Consider the following 12,987-nt stretch of genomic DNA (forward strand, 5'->3'; position numbering starts at 1 on the left):
GGAACTGAACTAAACTGAACTAAGCTGAAATGAATACTTTATGAGAGAGGGAAATTAAGAGCTGAACTGAACTGAACTGAACTGAATTGAACTGATTGGAGCTGAACTGAACTGAACTGAAAATAAGTATATATGAACAGGCCATAAATCGAATTGAACCTTAGTTGATTTTGTGGGGTTTGGTATCTATACCATATATTAAAAGGCGTTCCTAAAGAAGTTAAGATCTATACTATATATTAAAAGGCGTTCCTAAAGAAGTTAAGATGCCACGTGACGCTCTCCTCAAAGCGTGTTCCTAATGAAGTTTAGGTGCCACGTGGCGTTCTCCTCATCTAATCCGATTTTCACTCCATGTCTAAAAATATGGTTCTTACAAGATTTGAACCCACAACCTCAAGTTTAAATTTCAACGTGTTAGCCACTAAGTTATTACCATATTACATGTCATTAAATAAAAATAAAATATTAATAAAGATTTTTGTCATGGAAATAATGCAGTAACTCGGGGCTTCGCCCGGGCCTAACACTAGTTTATACTTTAAAACCGTGCGTCCGTGCAATTACACGGGTGCTATACTAGTCTAGTATTATATTTTAATTTATCTCGTGGATTAGCATGGGAGCATACTAGTACGGAATACGGAGTAAAAAAAAATAAAATTTAATGAGATTACCTCAGTGCCCCACAGATATCATGTCTCAGTTAGACCAACATCACTCCTGGTATAAAAATTTATACCATCCCTGTCTCTCTACTACTTTCTCACTCCTCCACATCATCTATACCACAATACAATATACTTTCTCCAAAAATCATCCCACCCAAGGTATAAAAAAATTTTTACCACCACACTTTTTCTCTCCTATTTTTATTAATAATACACTTAATTTAATTATTATTATATTTCATTTTATTATTGGAAATAACTAATTAATGTTTGTAAAGTTGATTAAATAAAATAAGCAATTTACGTAGTAAAAGCGAATTCGAAAAAATATATAAAACTATATCAATATGGGTGTCTATGTGTAAATCTTGAAAAATTATGAACAATGGTAATTTTTTCATAATTTTTAACTTTATAATTTTTTCTTAAAATGCAATTGAAAAAAAAAATAAAAATAAAAGATACATGATAACCAGGCCACATGGTGTGACCTGGTTGGTTCATATTTCACAGAGATCAAAGCAAATGTTTACCATGAGATAGTTACTATCAAATGATATACTTTTATACCATAATGTAGTGAAAAATTGCAAGTTTTTGATGAGTTTTAACCGTAGTATAAAATTATATTACGAATGTTGATATTCTTATAAGCACTACTCATATAGTCGTATCATTTCTCAAGTGCATTTTGGCTTGTTGGAAAAGAAACTACTTCGTATAAATGTTTAAGATCCAAAACTTTAGTTGAAGTTTGGAATATATAGTCGTCTTTGTAGAGTAAAGTTGGTTTCTTGATTTTCTGCTGTTTCTTTGGTTGTTCGTTGAATTTGGGGGTTAGGGTTTCCTCGAGATTTTTGAATTGAATTCCAATGGCGACCTTGGTGAGTTCGGCAGGAGCAATGCTGGCTATGCTTAGCGAGAATTCAGTTGCTCTGAAGCTTCATGCTCTCTCTAATCTCAACCTTTACGCTCAATTTCTATGGCCTGAGATCTCTACTAGCATTCCTCTCATGTATTTCTCTTACTCTTTTTCTTTAATTTTAATTCCTTGATAATTAGGGTTCATTGCTTTAGATCTAATAGGTTTTGATTTTTTCTAATTTGATTTTAATTCCTTGTTAATTAGGGTTCATCGCTTTATATTCTAGTGTATAACTTGAAATTGTAATTTTTCTTTATGATTTTTGTTATTATTATTTCAGAGAAAGTTTGTATGAAGATGAAGAATTCTCTCAGCGACCATTGGCCGGATTAGTTGTCTCTAAGGTAAATCTTCAATCTTAACTACACCTCGATTTCAATATATTTGCAACAATTTGACCAAAAGATAATTTGAAATGGAGGTAGTAGTTTACTATGCATGTATTGATGAAGAATTACAAAAATAAATAAATTTTTTAGGAACATTTCTAGTAAGTGTAAATCGAATCGAGCCTTTTGCTGGAGTTTGGAGATATATCTGGTTGCTGCTTTTATCAAATTATTAGGAACATTTCTTGTAAGTGCAAATCGAATTGAGCCTTTAGCTGGAGTTTGGAGATATATCTGGTTGCTGCTTTTATAAATTATTAGGAACATTTCTCGGTAAGTGCAAATCGAATTGAGCTTTTAGCTGGAGTTGGAGATATATCTGGTTGCTGCTTTTATTAAATTATTAGGATCATTTCTAGTAAGTGTAAATCGAATTGAGCCTTTAGCGGGAATTTGGAGATATATCTTGTTGCTGCTTTTATTAAATTAATTTGGAACATTTCTAGTAATCGTAAATCGAATTGAGCCTTTAGCTAGAGTTTGGAGATATATGTGGTTGCTACATTTATTAAAGTATTCGGAGCATTTCTAGTAAGTGTCCATCAAATTGAGCCTTTAGCTGGAGTTTTTCTTTACTAAACAATGTGATAACTCGCTAATGTTTGCTCTCTTTGCAGGTTTTCTATTATTTGGGTGAACTGAATGATTCTTTGGCATATGCACTGGGAGCTGGGACATTATTTGATGTTTCTGAGGATTCTGATTATGTTAGGACCCTTCTCGGTAATTATGCTTCTCTTATATGTAGTAATGATTCTTGGTGACAAATAGCTTTCAGTAAATCAAAAAATGTTGTTGGAGATTGCTGGAACTTGACTAGCCCTTGATTAACGCTATTTTCTTTTTCATTCTTTCAGACAAAGCCATTGATGAGTATGCTAGTCTTAGAAATAAAGCAGCAGAGTCGAAGGAAGAAGCTGTCAACATTGACCCCAGGCTAGAGGCAATTGTGGAGAGAATGTTGGAGAAGTATGAATTTTCCTTTTTGTGCATATTATACTCTATGCTTCTGTGGTTTACTGTTTCTTATTGAATGTACTTTTTTTTAATTAGGTGCATTTTAGATGGAAGGTATCAGCAAGCTATGGGAATGGCAATTGAGTGCCGACGATTAGATAAACTTGAGGAGGCTATAATGAGGAGTGATAATGCTCCTGGAAGTCTGTCATACTGCATTAATGTTTCTCATTCCTATGTTAGTCGCAGAGAATATCGGCAGGAGGTGATAATTTTTTCATGCTTGTCATACAAACTGGGAATTTAGCATATTAGATAGTGCTTTATGAACTTGTTACTGTTTTTCATTTTATGCTCTGCATGGAATGGTGACTAGGATTGTCATAATGGGGCCAGTTAATACATCTTTCTTGCTCCATTGTCTGTTGTACCGTGCCATCCTGTATAATGGTTTGAAAATTCTGGCTATTGAGAAGACTAGAGAAACAACTAATTTTACAGAATCATAGCGCCCCTGCCTCTTGTGCAGAAACAAGGAAAGGTGTTAAAGCTGCAAACTATGGTGATTACCATATGTATAGGGTTCTTAAATCTTACTTTGTCTGGATTATGAATAATTAGAATTGTTGCCATGGGTCGTAATTGTTATTTTTGGAAATAGCTTTAGATAAATGACATGTAGCACTGTTTTTCTTTTTTAATCACATTTTTTCTTTATAGGTATTAGTATGTCTTATACTTTTATAGGATTGATTTGACAAAGTTTGAATCTGCATGTATTTTTGTGTGATACAATGTTACACTGCTACATAAAAACACATTCTTGATCACCACTGCTCCTGTTCCTTTTGCGGGTGAGGTGGGGTGGGAAAGTAAACACTTCTTTTATTATAAATATTTCTTGTAGAAAATAGATAATTGTACATGATCAATTTTTATGTAGCATGTCAATTTATAACTCAGCCCATGCTCTTGTTCTTAAGGTTGTGGTCATACTTTTGTTTTCACTTTGAAGTTTTCAGCCTCCCTAGTTCCTTCCCCTCCCATTTTGCTGTCCATCTCAACTCCCTCTTCCCCCCTCACTTTAATAGGAATATATTGATTATTCCAATATAAGAGCTTTCCTAGTTTTCAGTACAAAACACTACCAAAGAAGATGTCACCTTTGAATCACCTTCTCTTGCACTGTCATTAAATTTTACCATATTTTAGATCTTTTAAGACAGAAAACTAGGGAACAAGAAATCTCTACTCTTTTCTTTGCTTAAAAATCCACATAAAAAGCAGACTTGTTACCATTGCATGCATAACTAATGTGACAAGCCTGTTTCTTGTTTTAGCATATCTGTCTAAATGCTATCCAGCAGGTTTGCATGATTAAAAAATAAATAAAATAAATGCATAGAGTTACTTTTTTCGTAATCAGTAAAAACAAAATATTAGTAGTTGACACATTTTAACTTTTGACACTATTCAAATACTCTACTTTGACTAGCTTATGTGATTTATAGATAAGACAAACATGGGCACGAGGGATCTTGTTAGATTCCTTTTAATCTGTATTCCAGTCCCTTATTTAATAGGGTTTTTCGTGTAAAGTTGCAGAAAGTTTTTTTTTTTTTTTTTTTTTTTTTTTTTTTTTTTTGCAACTTAACATGTGTCAATGGGCATACATTAGGAAAACTGATATTAGAGAATAAGTAGGATTATTAAAAGCATTCATTAATTGTCAAAAATGATCATGTTACTTAAAATAAAAAAATATCCTATTCAACCCATGTGAAGTGGACCCTCCACTCTCTTCCTCTTCTTCTCACACTCTCACCTTATTAAGTTCCTTAATATGCATGCCAAAGTTTAAAGGAAGATATTTCGTGGAGGGAGCTGTTCATTTTACTTTTACTTTTGAGTATTTTCTTTATAAAGATGTATAAAGCACGTGAATAGACTTAATATCACGTGTCAATGTGTCATGTATATGATTTTGGCTTTGGGCCTTCTATTTTTTTTTGGTACCAATTATATATTTTTTTTGACAACAGTACCAATGATAATTATTACGGAGTACCATTTTTTGTTATATATCCTTTTATATTAATTAATTATTATTACTATCTATTTTTATTATCTAAAAAATTTCCCAACACTGTATACCAGCCATGTCCAAAAAATTAGTCAAGACACCCTTTTAACTGTATCCTGTATTGGTTAATTTTTGAATCGGAGGATTGAATCCTCTGATCCAGACTTGGATACGAAACCCAAACTGGAGTCTGTGCAACATAGCGGAGTAGTAATGAACCACAATCTTTCTAATCAGAACTGTCATGCTTCATGATTATTAGATATATTATGCATTTTTTCCTTTTACTATTATATTATGGATTTCTGAGCCTGCGTGGTTTTGCATTACAACAGAATTACAATGTTAATTGTGGAATTACATTCTTCAGATATGGCTTCCTTTGCTATGACATGGGTTGTTTTTTAAATAGAATTTGAAAATCTGTAGTGGTATACCATGTTGATTGGTATCTCATTTCCTTAGGTTACCTGTTTTTGCATGCTCTCTTCTATATTAAAGTTAGTCTAATGGGTATTGTGTGCTAAATTTTTCTGTGACATCCTGCATCTTTAGTAATAGTTTTATGGTTAGCATACGATTGGATACCTATTATAAAATGTAAATTTACTTGCATTATTTTCAAAGTTGGCATATGATTGGATACCCCTTTTGTCTTGTTTAAACCTCATGGTTGGTTCCTGGTATAGAAACTGTCCATGTGGTTAGCATCCTCTTCCAGACACTAGAAAATATTGCTTGCTGATATTGATATCAGGAAATACCGCATGTTGGGGAAACAAAGAGTTGGGGGGAAGGGGACCACATCTATCTTATGCTTGTATATATTAACCTCTTTTGCCTTTTCAGGTGCTTCGTCTGCTTGTTAGAGTGTATCAGAAGTTGCCGTCCCCAGATTATTTGAGCATTTGTCAGTGTCTTATGTTTTTGGATCAACCAGAAGTTGTTGCCGGCATTCTGGAAAAGCTTCTCCGTGCAGAGAATTTGGAAGATACTTTGCTTTCTTTCCAAATAGCTTTTGATCTTGTTGAAAATGAGCATCAGGCTTTTCTGTTAAACGTGAGGGATCGTCTTTCAAAGCCAAAATTATCTTCTCCAGAGGTGCCCATATCCAGGGAACCAGAGCCCTCTCAGACTGAAAATACTACTGCTTCTGAGGATGTGCAAATGGATGAAGGGACACGAGTCTCAGAATCAGTTGTGAGTGAAATGGATCCTGTTGAAGCTAGGTATGCTGAAAGATTGACCAAAATTAAAGGGATATTGTCTGGGGAGACTTCCATCCAGCTGACTCTGCAGTTTCTATATAGTCACAACAAGTAAAACATTGCATTTTCTATACTGTTCAACACATTAATGTATTATCTTTTGTTCTACTTTTAATATCCCTCTTTATTTTTTTTATTTCTTGGGATTTAGGTCAGACCTCCTGATTCTCAAGACCATAAAGCAGTCTGTTGAGATGAGAAATAGTGTTTGTCACAGTGCAACCATATATGCGAATGCAATTATGCATGCTGGTACTACAGTGGATACCTTTCTAAGGGAGAATTTGGTAATTTTTTCTGCTCTTAGCTCTAACTTGACCTGAACAAGTTCAATCCTTCCCCCCTCCCCACTCCATTCATTTCTTGGCTATGTCAAGTTAATTTAGCAATCCTTATTTACAAAACAGTTCGCCTGTAATATTGACCAAAGCATATTCCCTCAATCTTTACCCAATAGGCAATGGCAGTTGGTTGCAAAAATTGGAAAGTGTTGTACTCTTAACTGTTTTTTACTTTATTTGTCAGGACTGGCTAAGCAGGGCCACTAACTGGGCCAAGTTCAGTGCAACTGCTGGATTAGGTGTTATTCACAGAGGCCACTTGCAACAGGGCCGGTCACTAATGGCGCCTTACTTGCCACAGGGTGGGGCTGGAGGTGGTGGTAGTCCATACTCTGAAGGTGGAGCACTGTATGCTCTTGGTTTGATTCATGCTAACCATGGGGAGGGTATCAAACAATTCCTTCTTGATAGCCTACGCAGTACTAATGTTGAGGTGTGGTGTTTTGTTCGATGAAAGTGTAATTATCTTTCCGCTTAGTATATTTTGATTAAATACACTAAATTTGTGTATAAATCTTGTTATTGCAGGTCATACAGCATGGTGCCTGCTTAGGGTTAGGATTAGCAGCTCTTGGAACAGCCAATGAAGATATATTTGAGGACATAAAAAATGTGCTCTATACAGATAGCGCTGTTGCTGGTGAAGCTGCTGGCATCAGCATGGGATTGCTTATGGTTGGTACAGCTAGTGAGAAGGCTGGTGAGATGCTTGCTTATGCACATGAAACTCAGCATGAGAAGATAATTAGGTAAAGCTAGATGTATCATCTGTTGTATTATTTTGTTATCATCCCTGTTTTCTCATATGATTACTTGGCATTATCAGGGGATTGGCGTTAGGTATAGCTCTTACGGTTTATGGAAGAGAGGAGGAAGCAGACACACTTATTGAGCAAATGACTCGCGACCAAGATCCCATAATACGTTATGGTGGTATGTATGCATTGGCTTTGGCTTACAGTGGAACATCAAATAACAAGGCCATCCGACAGCTGCTACACTTTGCAGTGTCAGATGTGAGTGATGATGTTAGGCGAACTGCAGTCTTGGCTCTTGGTTTTGTCTTGTATTCTGAACCAGAACAGGTTGGTTTTACCTTTTGTCTTGATTCTTTGTTTTAGATGAGAAAGAAACTGCTATAAAAAGGTATAACGATAGAGGATTAATACTACTGAGAGGAGCATTGTAAAGACATGTATCAAGTCAGTCATGTTGATGTTGGGTAACATTTATAGGATTAGCTCCAAAGAGCAGTAAAGTGGACCACTTTTATTCATATTCTAGCCCTTTGTACTCTTCTGTCTAAATGTTCTACATGCAAAATATAAAGAATAACTTAGCAAGTTGGCCCCTATAAAGGTCCTTCCTTTCCTACTAATCCCAAGAATAAGATCATCAATTTGCAAAGCTACAAAGTCCAGGATATTTAGTATTTATTATTTCTCCGTTCCTTATTCCACACCTTAAGCTTATACCAGTCTGTTTTAATTCTTTTTAAAATCTAAAATTCTACTTTTTTTTATTTTTTATTTTTTTTACGTATTCTAGATCCTTAATATTCAAATGCTATACATACTTGACCTAGTGTATAAATAAAATTTTGCATCAATTTTTTCGATGGTTCATATTAATGAATAGGTAGTCTTGAATATCTTGGGGATTGAAGTGTAGTATATTATAATCATGCAGAATTAAGTACTTAGATGATTTATGGTGTTTTGGTCTATCTGGTAGCTGTTGTTTTCTGTTAAAATTTACACTTGAGTGGTTTTATCTCTACAGACACCTCGTATTGTGTCCCTGCTCTCCGAGTCCTACAATCCACATGTTCGATACGGTGCAGCCTTGGCAGTTGGCATTTCTTGTGCCGGCACTGGTCTGAGCGAGGCCATATCTTTGTTAGAGCCCTTGACATCGGATGTCGTTGATTTTGTCCGGCAAGGTGCCCTGATTGCTATGGCCATGGTTATGGTTCAGATTACTGAAGCTATGGATTCTCGGGTTGGAACATTTAGGTAATAATTGTATCCATCAGCTATTCAGCTCTTTTTATTGTCCTTTTCTCTTAGTTTCATTTCCATTATCATATAGTATTCTTTTTTAGGCGGCAATTGGAGAAGATAATTCTTGACAAGCATGAAGATACCATGAGCAAAATGGGAGCTATTTTGGCGTCTGGGATTCTTGATGCAGGTGGAAGGAATGTGACAATTAGGCTGCTCTCTAAGTCAAAACATGATAAAATTACTGCGGTGGTTGGTCTGGCTGTTTTTAGCCAGTTTTGGTACTGGTATCCTCTCATATATTTCATAAGCTTGTCATTCTCCCCTACAGCTTTTGTTGGGCTGAACTATGATTTGAAAGTTCCAAAGTTTGAGTTTTTGTCTCATGCAAAACCCTCGTTGTTTGAGTATCCAAAGCCAACATCTGTGCCCACCACTACATCGGCAGTGAAACTCCCCACTGCTGTATTATCAACGTCAGCAAAGGCCAAAGCTAGAGCAAAAAAGGAGACAGAGTTGAAAGAGAAGGCTGTGGGGTCAGAGCCCTCAGCTTCTACATCTGCCGCTGGAAAAGGAAAGTCGTCTACAGAGGAGGGAGACTCTATGCTGGTATGCCAAGTTCCACACTTCATTATTGTTTATATTTCCAGGTTACTGGATCATCTGACGTGGTTTGTTTCTTTGCAATTGGCAGGTTGATAATGTACCAGAAAAAAAGGTTGAGCCTGAACCTTCTTTTGAAACCTTAACTAATCCTGCTAGGGTGGTTCCTGCTCAAGAGAAATTCATCAAGTTTTTAGAGGGAAGCAGATATATGCCTGTGAAGTTGGCTGCCTCTGGTTTTGTCCTGCTGAAAGATTTGCGTCCTGAGGAGCCGGAGGTATTGTCTCTTACAGATGCACCTGCTTCTGCAGCAACAAATGCTGCTGCTGGGTCCACTGCACCAGTGCAACAGGGAACTGTGGCTGCCATGGCTGTTGATGAGGAACCTCAACCCCCACAGCCTTTTGAGTACACATCATAATTTCTCTGTTCAAGTGTGATGTGGTTCATGTGGCATTGTACCTTGTTATTGTGCCCTGAGTTTGGTGCAGAAGTTCACGAACTGAGCTGTTGATTTGAGCACATTAGGCGGAAGTATTGGCAAAGTGTTTTTCCGCTGTCGATATTGCTTTTGTGCTTACAATACTGTCAAACGATATGAACTGAGGAACTTCTATTGACTGGAAATTGTACTTTTCCCTAGTTTGATCTCTCAATTGCATTCAAGTTGCCTGTGGTAGGGGCAACAGAGTCCCTGCAAAGTACCTTTTAATCAACCCTCCTCCCAGGAACTTTTTGCAACTCTTTTCTATTAAAACACCACTATTTGGGTGTTGCCTAGCTTTAAAATTCTGGTATGACTGCATGAATTGTTTTTGTACTTTATGATTCTAGTAATTTCACTTTTGTAAGTTGTCTACTAAAAGTTTGTCAAATATAGTATAGGTCAAGTGATATGACATTTTCATTTTAGGAATTTATATAAGAATTATCATTTTTTTACAGCCACTTACGCAAGTAGTAAAGGGGTGTGGGATCAATCTAACAATCCAATGGATAAACCTAAAGTAAAAAAAAAAAAAAACATGTTCCGCGACATAGTAAAAATTGAGGAGTCTGAGCGCCCATACTGCAGTTAGTTGTAGGGCCAGGGGTGAGCACAACTAGGTACTTGGTTCAAAACTAAATTTTTGTCTCGATGGCTAAGGTCGTGCCCAATAAATGAACATTTACTAGAAAAAAAAGAACATTTACTAGAAAAAAAAAATTGCATTATATAAAAAGACTATGAAACTATAAAAAAAAAAAAAACAAATTATACATTTATAACCAAACATTTCTTTTTAACAAAATAACTGAAATATTATATTACGTTATGGAGTTCAAATAGTGACCCAAAAAAGTCTGCCATGTCGCTAGTTAAGTAAAATTAGCAAACATGAAGACCACCTAAAGGAACCAAACTAAAGCAACTGGAGTTAAATAAAACTAGTGCTTAAAGAGGGGGCCTAGGTGAGACCCATGAAGAGTAGCATCATCAAAGTTATTAAAATCGGGATTCTTTAAATGAAAGGGGCTATCATAATCGAATCGTAGAATTGTAAGATTCTACCGACATGAATAATCAAGACGTCAAATATAAATTTAATTAAATATATTGAAATTATGAGTTTGAAACCTAATTATTGATAGATAATAATTATTTAACCATTAAGCAATCAATACTTGACAATATATATTTATAAAAACCTATATAAATATGTTTTTTACTTGTAAGGATTTCGCTAGTTCTGAAAAAATATGTAAAATCGAATAGAATCGTAAATCGAATCGTAAGATATACATGAATCGTAAAATCGTAAGATTTTAAGATATTAATCGGGATTTTAATAACAATGAGCATCATCATCATCAGTTTGCAGCAGCGTTGCCATGGATAATATAATAATTCGTATTTTTATAAATTTTAAATAAGTTTTTTGTGAGGTATTTAAATAATTTGAAATTAATTCTATATGGCATTTTAATTATTTTTTTTAAATAAGTTTGGAAATATTTTATAAAGGAAAGCTTTATTTAATTAATTATTTATTAAGTTAGGATTTAATTTAGGAAAGTTTTATTTTAGTAAAGTTTTATTAGGAAAGGGATAAGGAAAGATTAAAAAGGGAAAGTTTAGGTAAGAAGGGTTTCTAGAGAAAGGGGTATAAATTCCCCTTTTTTGGCACTCACCACCGCCGGCCACCACCACCACAGGTGGGCCGCTTGCCGCAGCCAGCTGCGATGCCGTGGTTGCTGTCCGACCTCCCTTTTCGAAAAAAAAAATATTCTTTTTTATTTTTCTTTTGTTTAATCCTAGATCTAATTATAAATTATGAAAAGCTTGATTCCAAGGAGGGAGAAAGGATCATTTATAAGATGGCAAAGAGAAGACAAGAGGCAAGGAAGGATATTGGCATGGTGAAGTGTGTCAAAGATAAGAACCAAATGGTCCTAGTGCAAGAGGAGGGCATCAAGGACAGGTGGAAGGGGTACTTCGATGAATTATTTAATGGAAGTAATGGAGTTGGGATAGGAGATACCTCTATGAGTGATGAAGAAATCAACATGGAGTATGTGCGAAGGATTAGGAGAGTAGAGGTGGAGATTGCACTGAGGAAGATGAAACCTAAGAAGGCGGTTGGCCCTGATGGGGTACCGATAGAGGTGTGGAGGTGTTTGGGTAAGATTGGTATTGATTGGTTAACAAACCTTTTCAACAAGATATGGACGGCTACAAGGATCCCACAAGATTGGAGGAAGAGCACCTTGGTCCCGGTTTATAAAAACAAAGGAGACGCTCAAGATTGTTCTAACTATCGAGGAATTAAGCTTATGAGCCATACTATGAAGTTGTGGGAAAGGGTGATTGAACAAAGGTTGAGGGCATGCACAAGCATTTCAGATAACCAATTTGGTTTTATGCCTGGGAGATCTACTATGGAGGCAATCCATTTGATAAGACAAATGATGGAGTTTTATAGGGTAAAGAAGAAAGATCTTCATATGGTCTTTATTGATTTAGAGAAGGCATATGACAAGGTGCCAAGAGAGATACTTTGGTGGGCAATGTTGAAGAAAGGTATCCCACGAAGGTATGTAGACCTAGTTAAGGATATGTATCGGGATGTGTCAACAAATGTGAGGACATGCGGAGGGTTGACAAAAGATTTCCCTATTACAATCGGATTGCATCAAGGGTCTGCATTAAGCCCTTTTCTTTTTGCAACGGTTCTAGATGAATTAACTAGACCAATTCAAGATGAGGTTCCATGGTGTATGCTGTTCGCAGATGATATCGTTTTGGTGGATGAGACTAAGGATGGGGTTAATGTCAAGTTGGAGCAATGGAGGCAAAGGTTGGAATCTAGAGGGTTTAAGCTAAGTCGGAGTAAGACTGAATATTTGGTATGTCGTTTTGGCACTCAGAGGGGGACAAGCAATGAAGTGGTGAGTTTGGATGGAAAGGATTTGACCATGAGTGAATGTTTTAAGTACCTAGGGTCGATCATCCAGAAGAATGGTGACATTGATCAAGACGTGACCCACAGGATTAAGTCAGGGTGGCTTAAATGGAGAGCGGCCACGGGAGTGTTATGCGACCGCAGCATTCCCTTAAAGTTGAAGGGAAAATTCTACAGGACTGCCATAAGACCAGTGTTGCTCTATGGTACAGAATGTTGGGCTTCTAAGAAAGAGCATATTAAAAAGATGGAGGTTACGGAAATGCGCATGTTAAGGTGGATGTGTGGAAACACTTTAAGAGAT

At 36.0% G+C, this 12,987-nt stretch overlaps 1 protein-coding gene across 1 annotated transcript; it reads left to right on the forward strand.

Moving 5' to 3' along the window:
• Positions 1 to 1,355: 1,355 nt before the first annotated feature.
• On the forward strand, positions 1,356 to 10,180 carry LOC145635983 (26S proteasome non-ATPase regulatory subunit 1 homolog A-like). The gene is made up of 13 exons (XM_081687407.1): positions 1,356 to 1,686; positions 1,877 to 1,940; positions 2,603 to 2,708; positions 2,843 to 2,954; positions 3,039 to 3,207; positions 5,875 to 6,344; positions 6,445 to 6,580; positions 6,819 to 7,067; positions 7,163 to 7,383; positions 7,461 to 7,719; positions 8,417 to 8,649; positions 8,739 to 9,246; positions 9,332 to 10,180. The coding sequence occupies exons 1-13, from the start codon at positions 1,544 to 1,546 to the stop codon at positions 9,659 to 9,661; spliced, it is 3,000 nt and encodes a 999-aa protein (XP_081543533.1). The 5' UTR covers positions 1,356 to 1,543; the 3' UTR covers positions 9,662 to 10,180.
• The last annotated feature ends 2,807 nt before the right edge of the window (positions 10,181 to 12,987 follow it).

This window comes from Chenopodium album, chromosome 6 (assembly GCF_948465745.1).
Source record: "Chenopodium album chromosome 6, dcCheAlbu1.1, whole genome shotgun sequence".
Classification (NCBI taxonomy): domain Eukaryota; kingdom Viridiplantae; phylum Streptophyta; class Magnoliopsida; order Caryophyllales; family Amaranthaceae; genus Chenopodium; species Chenopodium album.